The sequence below is a fragment of the Podarcis gaigeae genome (genome assembly GCF_964106915.1).
Source record: "Podarcis gaigeae genome assembly, chromosome: 2".
NCBI lineage: Eukaryota > Metazoa > Chordata > Lepidosauria > Squamata > Lacertidae > Podarcis > Podarcis gaigeae.
The window spans coordinates 66,168,342-66,186,643 of record NC_139679.1 but is presented as its reverse complement, the minus strand read 5'-3'; the positions used below and the strand labels follow the sequence as shown (position 1 = coordinate 66,186,643).

Below are 18,302 nucleotides of genomic sequence, written 5' to 3'. Positions count from 1 at the left end.
TAGACTATTAGACATGAAACATAGCTAAATGTGAACCAACTGCAGCTAAATAACTGAAATCAGAAAAACGTCTGAAATTAGAAACACTTTTTAAAGATCACTTTGCAAGCGTTGAAAGGAAGACATGATCAAGCAACACAGCCAGAACCATTAAAAAGACAATCCTATTTTGAACCTTCATTTTATCCAAGTACCTTCTCACCCTTTCTCAAAGAGAATCTCACTGAGTAACTGATGTCAGCAGTCTTTATATAAGCCAGATACTGACTTTTTGTAGAAAAAAGTTCTGAGAAGTCCCAGAACAACAAAACTAAATTATGGATGAAATTTTAGTTTTGTCAGATTGTAAGCCTCTGTATTTCATATAGCTAGAAAGTATAGCTAGAAATGCCATATCAGGACATGTGATTATCAGACTGAAATACATGTTGATATTGGGAATTTATTGCGAAATTGTAGTTATGCACTGGCTTGAGTGATGTAAATGTTACTTGTTATGCACTGGCTTGAGTGATCTAAATGCATAAGAAAGGTAGGATAAAAATCATATAAATAAACAATGAATGAGATAGTCTGCTTACCTAAAAGGGGTGGCAACCAGTTCACATTGGCCTCACAGTGAGAGTCCAAAAAAGTAATAACATCTCCTATAGCAACAGAAGCTCCCAGCATACGAGTTCTTATCAACCCTTCTCTCTTCTTAGTTCGGAGAATCCTCACTTTGGGAAACTGGGCCATATAGTCCTCCAAGCGCTTTTTTAAGTGTTCTGCATGGAAAATTAAATGATTTCTCATCCAGTCCTTTACTCTCTATTTCTCCCCAACTTTAAAACCCAATTTCCAGAATCTGGAACACCTTTAAGGTTTAATAGTTTTGTGTTTTTATAATTTTGCTATTTTATTATTTTTATATACTATCTTATATATATACATCTTATATCTAGACTATTAGACATGAAACATATCTAAATGTGAAACAGTTGTAAATGAAGCAGCTAGAAAACTGAAATAAGAAAAACACCAGAAATTAGAAAAAAACCTTTTTTAAAAAATCACTTTGCAAGCTTTGAAAGGAAGACGTGATCAAACAGCACAGCTTGAACCATTAAAAATACAATCCCATTTTTGACCTTTCATGTTGGTCAGGTTAGATACCTTGAGAAAAGCAAAGTTTCATAACAGATCACTGCCATTGCTTTATTCTAGCTACAAACTTTAAGATAATAAAGTATTGGTAGTTGCACAGAACCTTCACCAGACAATTAAAGTATTACATATAATTCAGTAACATACATCAGGCCAATAAAACACAAACATGTGGACAGTAATGGTTTAATCTTGATAGGCATACAACAGGCAAGTAGTTAGTCCATAAGCATACTATAATAATACAAACAATTTTCTTAACCACTAATCAAATAATTTGCTCGACACTAGAATAAGAATGTATATTACCAACATGGGCAGATCTAAATGTCAAGTATGAGATATCATGTGAAGGGGTTGGAGGTTTTTTTGGTTTTTTTACATCACTAACTACAGTGTGGCTTAAGTCTGCAGTTGTAGGAGCCCATACCACTTTGCCAAATCCAGATAACCACCCTGGGATCTTTGGAAGAAGGGAACTATACAAATGGAATAGAAGATACAAGCTCTCTCTCTCTCAAAACTAAAACTCTATTAAAAAATGCAATATGTGTGAGCTATAAGATGTGAGAATATATTTGCAAGCTACTTAAAAACTGAATAAATGTTCATTTAACTGTCACATAGCTCTTTTTTTAACTGGAGAAAATAGCTATCAGGAGTAGTAATGAACCACTGTGGGACAGCTTTGCATAATTTCACATCATTAGAAATGCATTATCTTAGCCAAATGCCAAGAACTGGACCTGAAAAACTCACTATTTAATATAAAAACTCACTCTCTATTAAATATTTCTAAAAATCTAATGATAATACAAACACATGTTCTCCATTTCAACAACTATAAATGATTTCCATGCTTGATAAAGCATTAGCTATTTGAGCCACTCTGAACACAAGAATATAATTAGCATTTTGAAAGTCAGTATATGAAATAATTTAATTTAAATAAGATAAAGGAATAGTGGTTGAAATTAAAACACAAATCCACAAAAAGCTCCTATGACTTAACATAAGAGATTCTGGAGTCAGTTTGCAATAAAGGAATTTTGATTGCAGTTCCTGTTCTGACAACCTTTGTGTATGTTTTAGTTAGCTATGGATATTTCCAGAATGGCAGTTCTTAGTGTACCCAAACATTGGTTATCCACCGTAAGCTGAATACAGAATTGCAAACAATCTTCCACACCTTGGAGAGGAGCATTTTGTGTATGAATATATCCCATTATATGCAACAACATTTGGAATACTGGGCAGGGTTCACTTAATGAATTTTGTCAGCAGAATATCTGCACAAGTAATCTGCTATATACCTTTTTTTTTTGTTCAGCCATATGTCTGCATAAATAAATATTATAATGAAAGTACCTCTGTCACTGAAATCATCCACCAGTACAATTTCAGCTATGAGTTCAGGAGGAGAGCGATTGAGAACACTGTGCACTGTTCTGAGAAGTGATGACCACCCTTCGTTGTGGAATGGGATTATTACACTGGTGTTGGGGAGGTTTTCCAGGTATAGCTTGCTATTGCAGCTACAAGACAGATGAACACAGTAACTAGCTTGACCAGCATACAAAGAATGGTTACTACTATTATTTGAGTATTTTCGCTTATTGTAGCTAAATATTAAACATACAGTTGAATAATAGCCTGTATTAGGACAGATTCAGGAAGAACAAGATTCTAACTGGGTCCATAGGCCAGAGGTTCCCCATTGGTGCTATAGAAGATCGAAGACTTAAACAATGATACCTCTTAGTGGGATGGAGGAAATATTTTAAAAACGTTTTGGACTGAATGTCAAAGAGATGAGAGATCATATCAAGCACCAAAAGAAGGATGACTGTCAGGCAGCACTTTCTGAATGTAATTTGTTTACAAAATACGTATCATACAAGCTGTGAGTGATTGCTGAAGAGAATTTTAAGGGCATTTCATAGCCCTAGGTACATCCAAATCTCAAAGTGAGGATACATCCGAAGTAAACAGATGTTCCATGACCCACAGGGTTCTTTTCTATTCCTCATTTATTCAGATAGTTTCAATGTTTTAATTGTGTGTTTATATGGTGTGACCTGCCATGGGATCTTCTGGTGAAGGATGGGCAAGAAAATAACAACAGCAACAACACTGACAATAAAACATATCCACTCTATAGCAAACCTATTAAAATAAATCACCAATAAGATAAAATACAGAGGAGAGTTTATTTGAAACTGTTGGAATCTCTGTACATAAATATTTATGCTTTATTTCTTGGCTCTGATGACAGAGTTAAAAGTTGCTGAACTATCAGGTTTCTTGTTTAATACATTAGATAATTCAACCTATCAAGATACTGCAGACGTATGTAACAAGCAAGGGCAATACAAATTGGAATGACACTCAAGTTAGGATACAGAAAAGCCAATTTTAGAAATAGAAACCTTCATACTTTCAGTAACAAGAAAAGTTTGTACTTACTTTGGGTGTCGTATATCTGGTAGAGATCGATTGAGAGAAACTTTGTCACTCACAAAAATATTAAAGCCATTTTCTCGGTATGCCTGGTCCACTTGCTCGGCATCTGTCATAGGATACGGTTTTCCCTGTTCTCCATTTCCTATAACAAAAGAAGTGGAGCCATTAATACTTATAAAATCCCAGTGGCTGAAAGCTGAATTCTGTCAATCTGGTCCCTCTAGATATTATGGACTACAACTCCCACTAGTTTCAGCTAGCACAGCTAGCTAGGCAATACTCATTATGCCACATTCTATCAAGGACACAGTATGATGTCTAAACACCACACTTTACATCTGTTAAAACTATCGAGCAGTTGAGAAGCGGATGATAAAACTGAAAGAACTATAGGAATACTTAACGGTGTTTATAACAAATACCTTGTTAACTGTTATTTTGAAAAAAGGTCAGATTTAGGACTAATTAGATTTATCTCAATTTATAGGATGCAAAATAGACACAATCTAGGAAGGCCAATCAGTTTCTTAAAAATATGTGGGGAACTTTCCTGCCCTTGTTCTCTGTTGGCCCCACTATTTGGTTTTGGAGGACACAAACCAGGTCTGGCAAACACTCAATTTCTATCTAGATCAATCTGATTAACTCTTATAACTCCCTCCTGTTGCATAAAGTCTAGCAGGATGCTGTTGTCAGCACAACCTTCCCTCTCTCCACCAACTGGTACTACTGTACCACACAGAAGGCTGCCAAAATCAGGGATGAAAGCCCAAACCCCTAACTCCGTTCTAGGGCTGGTATGACAAATCTTCACCAGTTTCAGGCTTACATTTTTTGCCACTTCAACTGGAAAAGGGAGATTTTGCATGGCCTCCACACTCACATACCAATTTACATCATTCTGCTTCAAAATAGCAAGTTATGGCAGTCTCTGGTTTGCTTAACATCAGTCATCATTTTTCTCCCTTCCATTTATGTCCCACTGATGCTTTTAAGGCCTTTGCAATGGAAACTTGGGCATTTAAGCCTTCCAGTGAAGATTTAAATGCGGTGGTGTGCCACATGCAGTTCTTCCTTCTTTCCTTCTTGTCCTGCTCTTTGTGATACATCAAATTGTACTCTCAAGTGGCTAGCTTAAAAGACCTTGAAAGACATCATGCTTGTAGAATGGTTGGGAGCAAACAGCATACAAACATAGCTGCTGTTCCTTTCTAGTTTGAAGTCTGAGGTCCTGTTGCATTTTTCAGTTTCTTCTCTTGGAACAAACGAACACCCATATGATAATATAGCAAATTATCAGAACTGAAAAGAAAAACAGAAGTAGTAGACTTCTTTGCTCAACCACTGCCCGAAGCACCTTCCAGACACTTGCTAGCAAAGGCCTGCTGACTTTCTTTTAAACTCTGCTAACAGTAATCGATACTGTGTTACATAAAGTATACCCTCCCCCAGTACTTTGTGCTCAGTTCCATTTTACTTACAGGTTACTGAATATGTAATTCAATATTACATGCCTTAAGGCTGAATGAGTTATCATACACACCTGTACGTTGCAAGTCTTTCTTTATAGCATCCCTGTCATGCCAGTCCTTTTTCCTTTGTCTGTTTTCAAGATAAGCTTCTTTCTTCTGCCTTGTATGGAAACCCTTTTAAATAAACATTATCTATAAGTTTGGGAAAGCATTCAAGGCTAAACTGAATTACTGATAAGCCATATTTTCAAAACATAGACTCATAGAACTGTAGAGTTGGATGGGACCCCAACGGTCATCTATCCAACCCCCTTCAATGCACGACTCTCAATTAGATCATACATGACAGATGGCCATCCAACCTCTGCTTAAAAATCTCCAAGGAAGGGGAGTCCACCAGAATGGTGAATGCTGACCTACAGAATGACTCTGCCCTGGTGCGTCATCAAAGAACATTTCAAAAGCTGTGGGGTTTAACTTATGTGGGATTTTAAGAAAGGTAAAAGGAGTATTGCATCAATACCTTTGACAGTGATATTTGGTTTGTCATGTTTTGGATTTGCTTTCTGCTTAACAATCCATTGCATAGGGCTTTACTTAGCTGTTTTCTGTACCAAGTCAATGCATCTGAGTGAGGTACGTTTCCCTCTAAAATGAAGAATTACAGACTTGAAGCTAATCTTTCCTTCATTGTTTTCATCCCTTGCTTTAATGAAAGTGAGGTCAGAGTAGAAAGAAATATTAAATAATACTCTAAAAATGGATTTAGACTAATAGTTGTAAACAGCCCTTTATGTTGCCTACCAAGCTTAAAAATCACCAAAGAAATCTAGTAACGTTCAATAGCTAAACATACACAAAAATGTAATTTTAATCTTTTGTTTAGTTGCTATTTGGTGTGCCTGGTTCCAGCTATGAATGGTTATTTAAGCCATGTAAATGCTATATAAAAATATAAGAAAATCGCCAATTAAGTGGCAGCATTATATAATGTTAGATAGAAATAGTAAAAAGCACTATTTTATTTCTAGTCAGATCAAATAACAAAACGTTTCTTATAATATATAAAGTGGTGAACAAAACAGCAGATTCAGGTTTAGACCTTTTGTTAAAAAATTCTCATTAGTTATAAGAAATCCAACTCACTCTTAAATTACAGTATTTATAAGCTTTTTTGCAAAGTGCATGAATGTGATGAACAAATGACATACACAAAAATACAGAAATATAATAAAACTTTAAAATAAAAAAATATATAGAATGATTCTTAGCATATTTTGTTATACATTTTGTGGCATATCTCATATAATTGGATTGCTAGAATTATGCCCAATACAGTACAAGATGAAATGCCTTTGTGTCAAGGTGTTGTTTGTTTGATATTTTGGGTGGGGGGTGGTAATCTGGAACTTCTCAAGATTACAACTTTACACCTTGCACAAAAATCAAAGATCATAAACTTAAACAGAGCCTAGCATGCAGCCTTAAGAAAAATCATTGTTTAAGATGGGCCTGCATTTGTGAGTACAGTTCCTCCTGCGTCAGAGATTGCACAAAAATTGCAATAAACATGGTGCTCTTGTGATATGTAATAGGAGGATGTTCCAAAGGTTAGTGCTGCAACACTAAATGCCCAATGGTAATACAGTACCTCCAGGAACAGAGGCAGTATGCCTCTGAATACAAGTTGAAAGGGAACCTAAGTAGGAGAAGGATATTTGCCATTGTCTTGCTTTTGGTTGCGACGGTGGGAAACACAATGCTGAGCTAGATAGATCACTGATCTGATCCAACAGGACTCTTACGTTTTTATGGAGCAATATACTTCAACTATTGCAACAACAGACCATTTTTTGTGTTCTTTTGGAACATATATTTTCACCATGGCGATACAGCCACCATTATCTTGAAGTAAGGTTACCAGCTTTTTTCCAATGAATCCGGGGACACTTTCCAACTTCAGTAGGAATGATAGGATTTTGTCAGGGGACTGATTTGTAAATCCGGGGACTGTCCCTGGGAAACAGGGACATCTGGTAACCTTACCTTAAAGTAGGTGTCAATCTCCTTTTGACAATTAAAACACACAGACACACTTTATTTCTTTTTTAAAAAAATACAAAACACCACACAGACACCCTTCAAAAACCATATCCCTTGGTTGGACGGACATTTGCAAGGGGCTACAAGTTTAATCCAAAATCTGATCCATCATTGGTATGGAATGAAAACTCATTTTCCTTTTAAGAACAAACATTTGTCTGTGGCAAGACCATCCTGAGAGATTGCTCCATTTTATTTCCTACTGGTAAAAAGATTTGCTCTGGTGCTATTTCCTCCTTGGAATACTGTTGTATTCTGAATTAGAAATTATGTATTAAAACCAGCATAATACAAATGCACAAAATAGAGGTATGCAGCAGCCAGAAGGTAAATTAGCAACCCAAATGTTAAGGCTGAAGAGCATGCATGTATTTGTGGGAGAGAACCAGTTATGGTGCCAAGCTCCTTTTTAGACAAAGCAGTAGCTGGCTTCTAACTGCTATAACAAGGACAAAAAAGCAAAGCTGTGGCTGCTGGCACTGTTTTTACTCACATGTGTGTAAACTTTCTTTTAATTCTAACACAACCCCCCTTTTTTCAAATGGAGAAAGAGGAATTCAGAAGGCTGATTATTAGTATGATTATTATTATGAATCCATCAGCACACTGAACTAGTGTAGCACAGTGGATAAGTTGTGAACCTAGAAATTTCTACTTCAAAGCTCACTACAGCTATTATCTTGTTAGAGGGCTTTAGGCAAACTCTATCAGTCTCAGTAGCCTCATCGGCAATAAAGGGAAAGCAATGCTGACCTACTTTAATGGGTGGTTGTGGCAATTGCAATAAAATCATGTATGTGAAGTTCTTAGAACGTTCTAAATGTGCTATATAAATTTCAAATATTATTACTTCAAGGAAAATGCAGCCCTTTTTGGAGATATTGTTTGAAACAGCCATCTTTAATGAAGTAAAAATATCATGATATAAAGCTCCTTTATATCAACATTTTGGAGATAATGATTAAGCATATTGGTGATAGATCATAACAAAGCACTCTTTGGTACATCATGTGTCTCAGTGCTGTTGACTCTGATCCAGAGGGACAAACATGTCCCTTCTAAGTGCTCTGCAAGCTCCAAATTTACAAAAAGAGAGAGCACAATATATCAGGAAGAATTTTTAATGGCGAAAAACGAGGAAAGGTTGCATGCACAGTATAATTTCCTCTTTTAAATCATTCTTGTGCTATGTTTGCCCAACCCACTTTTTTAACTCAAAGGTTTAAAGGTCTGGGAATTCTGTTACAGATAGGTAGCCGTGTTGGTCTTCCATAGTCAAAACAAAAAAAAAAAAATTCCTTCCAGTAGCACCTTAAAGACCAACTAAGTTAGTTCTTGGTATGAGCTTTCGTGTGCATGCATCTGAAGAAGTATCTGAAGAAGTGTGCATGCACATGAAAGCTCATACCAAGAACTAACTTAGTTGGTCTTTAAGGTGCTACTGGAAGGATTTTTTTTTTGTTTTGGGAATTCTGTGTGGGGATAGCTTTTGAGGACTCAAAATATGAATACACATGGATGGCTCTTTTTTGACTCATGAAAGCAGAACTCTCACACTTCACTGAATAAATTAGTGCATAACTATTTTGATGAAGTAATTTGTATGAAAACAGTGATTACTGTTTGTTTACATCTTGCCCCCCCCCCCCAGTTTTAGCATTTTGATAAACACTGAACATTCACCAACAGTGATAGCAGTTGACTGAATGCAGGAGAAGGCCTGGAAATGATCCTGATAACCTCCACAAGAGCCAAAAACCACACCTTAAGAGAATGTTTTTCTTCAAACAGCAAATAATGGAATAAAACAAAATATGTCTGATCATGTGGTAGTGGTGCAACAATTGGAATTCCTTTCATGTAAGACAGGTGTATTTACGGCTGAGAACAATATTGCCTGAGAAGCAAAGACTTAAGAATCTCTAACCTTTTAGATAGCTATAAGTACAGTGGTACCTCGGGTTACATATGCTTCAGGTTACAGACTCCACTAACCCAGAAGTATTACCTCAGGTTAAGAACTTTGCTTCAGGGTAAGAACAGAAATTGTGCTCGTGGCATGGCAGCAGCGGGAGGCCCCATTAGCTAAAGTGGTGCTTCAGGTTAAGAACAGTTTCAGGTTAAGAACAGACTTCCGGAATGAATTAAGTACGTAACCAGAGGTACCACTGTATCTATATAGCATAACTTAGGCTGCGAAATGTCAGGGACTCAACACAAATTATGAGCACATCTTTAAACTGTATAAGGAAGTGCAGCAGTTTATCTTCCCTGTCAAAAAACTAGGACAGCATCAAGTCCTAAATAATTAATATGACTTTTCTGGATAATATATAAATATTTTCCATCACCTATTTTACAAGAAAAGAGTATTGAATGCTTAACTCTCAAGACTTTAGACTCCATGAAACCTGATTCACAGGGACTTATTTCTATCTCACATTCACAATATATTTATAGCCCATTCAAAATTTGCCAAACAGCTGGCTTTTAGAAGGCACTGTCAAAGCCCATTAAGAAATGATGTCTAAAACATCTGTAGATGGTTATAATACAACAGGAAAATAGAACTGTCTTTTGTACCAGTTCTTGAAAAGGAAAATCAAAATCATGTGTTTTGATCTGGGCTTATTCTGAAATTATCCATATTTTATGTATGCCAATACAAAGATGTGGATTTAATTAATTGCACCTCAGACTTTTTCTAGGATGAGAAGGACCCCACACCAACCATATATTGCTACTTCATAAGAGCAGAAGGGAAATACAGCCTCTCCTACTTTTATGAATGGAGACAGAAGTTTGGAAAGGTTACTTTGCAAAATGAATATACACATAGTGGTAATAGAAATAAATCAGGATTTTCTATTGGATAGGAACTGCTGATTGCAAAATGATAAATGTAAATTCAGTGGGAAGCTTTAGATTATTGTATTGCACTAATCACAGGCAATTGATGGGAGGATGTGTATGAAGTGAGCTGCATGGAAGAGATATTGATTATATGGTTATAGTCACCCTAGCTGGTAGTTCATATAGGCAGATAGATATGAATAATGTAGCAAAAGGTGAATAAAACTTTTAAATCCCTCTATTAAGGATTGAGCACTTAAGTTTATGTGCAGCATGTTCGAAACAGCGAAAATAAAGTATTGCTAACAACAATTAATCATTAATTTATGAAATTCACTACTGCAAGATGTTGAGAAGATGCTAAAGGGCTATTACTCACTGAGCATCCATATACAAAATACTACATTTCTGAATTTTGGATGTTAACATAACTTTATGCCTTGTTTGTCATATTCCAGAAGCATCTTGTTGTCTACTGTTTGAAATGAAATACTTCTTAATTCTTATTTTGTCTTTGTGTTCAATCTCTTTTTGTCTTTGTAGCAACATGTGTAATATACAATCATCAATTGTTCCCTGCAGATATATTGATTGAAATGTAGTGTCTTTTACACTGTAGACCAAAATTTGTTTTAAAGACATATCATATCATAAACATTAATCTTATCCAGGACAATAGAACAGCTACAACTAAAATACATGCCCTACAAAATAAAACCAAGCTGTGGTTGAAAACAAAGCTAAAATCGCAATTAGCAGCAACAAAAAGACGAAACGTATAAGGAAGTTTTTCGCCTGGTACACAAAACTCACCAGGATGTTTGCCAGGTGAAAAGCCCTAAGAAAAGCATTCCACATCAAATGCCATTTCCTGCTTGTTGTGTTATGGCACAACACAGAGAAAAGGGCATCCTTTGACCTTAAATGGAGGCCAAGTTCATGTGGGCATCAAAACAGACAGAAAACTAAAAACTAAAATAAAATAAAATGTCCAGTAGCACATTATAGACCAACTACGTTTGGTCTTTGTGCATGCACACGAAAGCTTATACCTTCCAGCAAATGACAATGAATGCTCATTAAATAGCCAAGACCATCTAATTTCCCTGAATACAAATCAGAATGAATGCTCAATAGATAAGAACATAAGAAGAGTCTGCTGGATCAGGCAAATGCCCCATGTAGTCCAGCATCCTGTTCTCACAGTGAGCCTGAATCCTGTTAAAATTAGTCTGAATCCTAGCAAAATGAAAGCTCTGTAGGTGAGTGTCATTAATTTGTGTGTCCTGGGTGAGGTCACTCTCTCTCTCTGAAGGAGCTAGTGCTCTGCCACTAGACACACATGTGCCCTACGTGGCCAGGAGTGCATTTCACCAACTTTGGTTGTTAAGGCAGCTATAGCCATTCCTGGATCAGGGTAGCTTGTCCACAGTTGTCTGTGCATTGGTAACCATACGGCTGAATTACTGCAATGTGCTGTATGTGAGGCTATTCTTCGTATGGAGGTGGAGGCTGAAACTGGTGCAGAATGGTTGTTTGTGGGTGAAACTGCTGCCAGCATACAACACCTTGCTTGTGGGATTTTCACTGGTTGCCAATCTGCTACTAGGCCAAGTTCAAGGAGATCAGGACCGGTTTACTTGAAAGCCTGTCTTATCCCTTATATACCCAGTAGATCACTGTGGTCTGCAATATAATTTCTTCTTTAAGTTCCGATTTCAGAAGCTCATTCTGCAGTAACTCAAAGCAGAGCTTTCAATGTGACTGACCCTGTTCTGTGCAATAACATTCCTATTGAGATATGACACTCTTCCTATAAGGCTCAACACTCCTACAACAGATTTCCCCCTCTGAAATAGCCACATACCACTCAACAGGTTTTGCAGAATATGTACGTTAACTTGTCTGAGCAGCAAGGTAGATGGAAATATGTGAACCTTCCAGAAATGTAGATCAGCTATAGAAAAATCTTGCACATGGAAGCCATAAACAGAGGTCAGTTTGGCATATAGAAGTGGCCCCACACTTCCTTTCCTGGGATATAAGTTTTAAATTGTTTTAAATGATGTAAGCTGTCATGGGAAAGTAATGTATTTTGAATGGCAACTAACAAATTACTTTAAATAAATAACTGTGGAACAGATTCCCCTTCCTTGCACTGCCCTGTTGTTCTGCCTTTGCGTATGTTGAGGGAACCAGGGGATACAGAACTCTGTTAAAACTTGTGGGGAATGGGCCATACTTTGATGTAGTTCTGACATTGGGAATGATCATATCATCAGTTTAAAATTATTTCTTCCAGTAAGCCTTTGTATCATGAATCCTGTTCTGTTTTATTCTCTGATGTTTTAATTCATGTTTTAAATTTTGTATTTTGTGTGCTTTTACTTTTTGAAAGATGCTTTGAGACTCAGATGTTGTGAAAAGCAAGGCATGTCTTTAAAAAAGATAAATAGATAAAAATATACTTTCCACCTTACAGAAAACACAGATTACAAAAAACAAACTCTGGACATTGGAAAGTTCTGTCACTTAAGTCTGATTAGGCGATCTTGGTCAGCATCCTGACAGAGAAACAAATCCACAACTTCCCTTTCTATGTCTACACATAAATACAACCATAAACAATGAACTGAAAGCATGAGCAAAGGCCTAGGGTTTTACCCTCAAATGTAGTACAGAAACTAGTTAGAATTTTGTTTAGAAATGTAGTTACAAAATGATGAAGTTTAATTATTGAAATAAGCATTTTCTGGTTCATAGAATTGGAAGGAACCCTCATGGGTCATCACGTCCAACCCCCTGCAACACAGGAATCTCAAATAATTGTGCTGTGTTTGAAAACTGTGGGGGTGGGGAGACATTTGCTTCTAGGGTACCGATTTAGTTCCAGACTTAGCACTTTTTACTCAGTATCACACAACAGGCTCCCTTTCCTCACCAGATGTTCTGGTGACTACAGTATTATCAAGAGTTTGTGATATGGACTACAATATATCATTCAAGATGCAACATAGCCAGCACATGACACACTGGTTGGTACTGTTACAATACTTGAATAATTTGCCCTCCATGTCCACAGTACAGTCTTAAGACTGATAAGATGACTGCATGGCAGATGACTTCTTTTGCATGCTTGCCAAATATACAAACAAGAGGATACTGCTTGACTTTACAACAGACAGTACTCTGAGAGGTGTTAACACATCCAGAAAACTAAAATGCAAAAACTAGCTTGTGGATGTTACTGAGAATGCAGTTTTCAGCCTCCATCACCAGGTGTTATGATTACAATGGTACTAATATTCCCATGCACTGCGCAGTTCATAGTCTTGTATTACAGTGAACTGCAAATCTATATTTTTTGTAATTGTAGGGCTAGATTTTTTTAAATGACATGCTAACTAACAGACTAAGAGGAGGCTTAGAAAATTAATCACAGCTTTGCAGAAGTAATCTAACAAATGTTTTCCTAATGAGGAGAAAGATGAAAATACATTATTAATTATAAGCTTTATGATCCAACTGTACTCAGCTTTGTGAGATCATATTGTAATAAACTAATGCTGCAACAGAGAGCCACTAAATGTTGTAGTCTTTTTGGTAAACAAATACTTGCAGTTCTACCATTATTGGTTTCCACTCCACTGCTGAGTGAAAGAGCTATGATAAGTACATTAAATTTGGCATGACCTATAAGGACCAGAAACCAATATTAATTATTTTTAAAGTTTTACAGGTAATTATGAACCATGTTAAATGGCATCTGCAAAGCCACTGATTTCTCACGGCACTAATCTCCCTACAATTTAAATTAAACCAATACATTCATTCATTCATTACATGGACAAGCTGTAGCAACCCCCTGGCTCACATACTGACTCCAGCACAGCTGCAAAGACAATATCTGGCATGTCTCTTTCCATTTTAGATCAACCACAATTTAGTGTTACATCCCAGCACTAAACCGTGGTTAATCTTTACTAAGGTAAGTGAAAAGCCATCTTCATAAACCATTGCTGGAAGCTGGTTTCCCCACCCTCATTGATGATAGTTAAGAATACTGCATTTTATCTAGGTTCAGATGTTATGGCATGTTATAATCTATCATAGAAGCAAAAGCTAACTCCTCCTCATGGCCTCAACAGAGGAGGTAGCCACTATTCCTAACTGCAAGCACAGCAGAAGGCTACACTTCATCAAAGCACACACCTCTTCCCCCTATCCCAGCCTATGGTATAGCAGCCGAGAGATATGAAATGAGGCTCAACATAATTGAGAGGAAGATAACTTTCCATTTCTCTGCCTGCATCTGTGGTACATTTCCCTTCTTCCATAAACCCAATAATATATCCTGAATGCACCCTGCCCAGAGAATCTTCTCTCCAAGGCCTACCTGGTTCTTCTCACAACTGTGTTCAAACACTTGTTAAAGATTGGTCTGTTCCCTCTGTCAAACGCAAACATAACAAATTTCTCTGATAATATTTTCCACTTCAGACACTCTCTCCTTTCCTAGTGTGCCAAAAAAGGTTGTTAGGGCTGTGGACTAGGTCTGTGCACATAATTTATATATAATACCTAATTAGGCACCCCTAAGAATATTATTTTTTCTTGAAATATGAATAGCAGTGAGGGCAATAAAGTGTGAAAATAGAAGAACAAACAAAAGTCTATGAAATGGCAACAGAAGGGATTCATGTTTAGGGCATTCAAGTGAAGACAGAACAAGTTTATAACTGATATACCAGCAGGAACTTTCAAAACTCATTGTACACATTGCTAAGAATTTATGTTCATTATTTTGGGAGACACTGCACATTTGTGTGTCACAGCATTTTGTCTTGAATGAAGCCTTTTTCATTAACACTAAAGAAATAAAGTTACCATAGCTGTACAATACAGAACTAAATGTATATATATTTAGATAAATGAAAAGAACAATACCTTAGGTAGCTGATTGAGGCCCTTTCTCTATAAGACTCACAGATAAAATATAAAACTGATCACCTCAATGAGTCGTATGTCCTTACTCAAAACTAAAACACATATACGTCAATGAATTCCCAAGTTAAAACAACAAGTAGTCTTGCAGCAGTAACAGATTTACTCTGCCATAAGAGTCCACTTCTACCAGCATGAGGAAACTGCTGCTCCCATTAGATATGCACAGGGTTGCAACCTTACACCCTTTACTCTGAGGTGACCTAAACAATGAGAGCCTTATAACAAAGAAGATTAGTTTACCAATGACAGCTCATGCTCTTCACCTTATTTTGCTCCTTAATGACAGGGTGCCAAAACAAGAATAACGCCAGCACGCTAATTTAAAAGGGAAACCTATAAACTCTTAATACAAAAGATGCCCAATCAGGGGTTTTTTTCTTAAAAAAAGAACAACAACCTGGTAATCTAGAGCTCTTCTGTGTGAGCACTTGCAAAATCATCCTATGATTCGGTCTGGTTCAAAACGGGAACTGCCTACTGTATTCCCCACCAAAAAGAAAGAAAGGAGGAAGAAAACTCTGCCTTACTTTCTCCACCTCCACCCAGTTAACTTATTAGTAGAACAGGGAAGATCAGGTAAGCCAACTATGACTTACAAGTCTTGCAAAGGGTATTAGCCCAGGAGAGGAGGGTAATGGCCCAGGAGCGGAGCCTGCCAAAAGCCACATTGCATGGGGGGGGGGGTCACAAAGCCTCCCTCCACCCCACCCCAGACAGCTGCTTTATCCTCAGCCACCTCTTGGCCTGAAAGGAAGTGTGGCTTCCTTCCTCTGCCCCCGTCACCCCCTCATACTAATGGGTCAATGTCCTGGATGTGTGTGTGTAAGAGAGAGAAACATCTGTGTAGCTCAGCCATCATTTCCCTCTGTCTGCACACACACACACACACATATACACACTGGATGTGTATCTGTGTGCGTGTGTAAGACAGAGAAACCTCTATGCGGCTCAGCTATCCTTTCCCTCTGTGTGTGCGTACACATACACATATATAATGTAAACGTATAGGCAATGCAGAGGCCCTTCACCCCATAGAGAGCGGCCGCTTCCTTTTCCGTCACCACTGACTATAGAAAATAATAATAGTCCCCTCAGGAGGATCCTCGTCTCCCGGCTACATCCGAAGTAGCAACCGCTCTTCCCCACAAGACCCCAGACGTGAGGCGAAGAGACAGAGAGGGGGGAGGAGAAAAATATGCGGCTCCCTCCACTTCTCACCGGCGCTTCTCCTCGGGCTGCTGCCGCCGCTGCCGCCGGTACCGCCCCAGCTGCCGCCGCCCCGCGGGCTCCCCCCGCGCCTCCGCCGCCTGCCGCTTCTCTGCCATCGCCGCCATCCAGCTGCCGCTCCCGGTAAAGCGACCAAAGCCCCACGTTGGGAAGGAAGACGAGGGCGGCCAGCGCCAGCCCCACCGCCTGCAGCAGCCGCTTCTGCTTCCGCCGCATCCGAGAAGCCGCCGGGAAGCCCCCACCCCACCCCAACTTTCCCCTCACACAAGGGGCTGAGGCGGCGGTTACGGCGGTTACCGCGGCGGCGGCAGCAGCAGCAGCACTCGAGCAGCGCGCGAGGCAAAGCCGACCCGCCAACTCCGTTCCGTCAGGCACTTCCGCTCCGGAGGGGTGGGCACTACCACTCCCACCGCGAGCGGGTGGGGGGGGAGAAGCTTGGCGTTGGAGCGCCGCCCAGAAACCTCGAGGCTAGGCCACGCCCACCTATAGTGCCCGGCACCAAGCAGGGGGTGGGGGGACAGAAGCATGGCAGCTCCTGCTCCTCTCGCCGCCAACCGCCCCCCTTAAATATTTTGTAAATGGTACTGGCCGTAGTCTTCCCCTGTGGGCTGGTGGTGGAGCTGACAGGGCCAGAAGCTTAAATAGGAGCGAGTGCGAGGAAGAGGGTAGACCGGGCGGAACCTGCCTGCCAGCAGGGCTGCTTTTCCTGCGCTGTGCCATAGGGCTGTAATTAGGCACCGCTTACATTACTGAATGTGAAGGGAAGAAGTTTGCAGCAGAGGAGCCCTTATGCTGGGGGGGGGGGGGTGTCGCGTGAATCTGCACGGGCAGGTTAGAAGGCGGGGAATTATAGTGCTAGCAGAGATCAAGCGGGACGGAGCAGCCCAAGTGTTGTTAAAAGAGGGCAGTACCCAGGATTAGGAAATTGAAAAGGCTCAGCCTCAAAGCATTTAATTCCTTTACCGCCTTGAGCAATATGTTGGAGGAGACTTGTCGGGTTGGTTTGTGTTTTAATTAATGACTGAAGTAAAGCCTTCTAGGGGCGCGAGGGAAGTGATGGAGCAATGTGGAGGGACTTTGAATGCTCTTAAAATAATGCGATACGCTTTTATTAGGTTTTCCAAACGTCAGAGCCCTGCTGTGAATTTGGATCATAGGTAAACAAAAGAAGCGTGCCCAGTATACATGGAGAAGTTCAAAAATTCCCCCAAGGTGCTGCTGTTCAATATCCTCTAACCACGGAGTGATCTGCAGCCTTTCCACCTTAGCACCTTGTTAAATTGTACATTTAACTATATTCTAATCTTGTAAATACCGCCTTTTGTTTGCCAACTGCAGCGTTTTTTTGTTCTTTTCAAACTCCTTGCGCACTTGTTAGAATTCAATAGCTGAAGGTTTTATTTTGACTTTATATAATTGTCAGTAATTATAGTCATAAGGGAATTAAAAAGGCTTCTTTTCACTGCCACTGCTAGGAAATGTAAATAACTTTGAATATCAAAAAATGGTAATGCAAAATAAGCTAGTGTCTTTGAATTTAACTTTAATTTCACTTCCAAACCAGAGACAAAATAGCTTCATAGTACTGACAGCAAATTGGTTAGGATCCCCAAAGTTTAAAAAAAAATGTTCATTTTAAGTGTGTATGTGCTTGCTTGTAAATCAGAATATTCAATACACATTGTAAAAGTTGACACTTCAGTCCTATATACTTTCAGTTTATGGCTGGTATCTGCTTTGAATCTTACATAGAAGAATCTTACATAGAACTGAGATACACCATCTGCAACTACTTGTTGGTCTGTGAACATGTGTAGCTTCAAATTATGCAGAAGAATCAGGCCTTTTCAGCAGTAAATCTTAAAAGTTGTTCCACAAACGATAACAGGACATTAGCATGCCTTTTCTTCCAGACCCAGGGAGAACTGTGTTCTTTCTTCTCACTTTTGGATCTTGAATGGGTGTGGCATGTAACCTACATAGCGAAATATACTGGATGAGATCCAGTTAAATCATACTGTTGATTTAGAT

General features: G+C 38.8%; 1 protein-coding gene across 1 annotated transcript in view; it reads right to left on the bottom strand.

The window, feature by feature from the left end:
* The window catches only part of GALNT10 (polypeptide N-acetylgalactosaminyltransferase 10), a 39,224-nt gene extending 22,595 nt beyond the window's left edge, over positions 1-16,629 (bottom strand). The window contains exons 1-5 of the mRNA XM_083728737.1: positions 16,263-16,629; positions 5,153-5,255; positions 3,613-3,751; positions 2,515-2,681; positions 582-767 (exon numbers count right to left, since the gene is read on the bottom strand). Of these exons, the coding sequence (XP_083584863.1) occupies positions 582-767; positions 2,515-2,681; positions 3,613-3,751; positions 5,153-5,255; positions 16,263-16,487 (820 nt within the window). The 5' untranslated portion in view covers positions 16,488-16,629. The remainder of the gene's footprint in view (positions 1-581; positions 768-2,514; positions 2,682-3,612; positions 3,752-5,152; positions 5,256-16,262) is intronic.
* Positions 16,630-18,302: the final 1,673 nt, after the last annotated feature.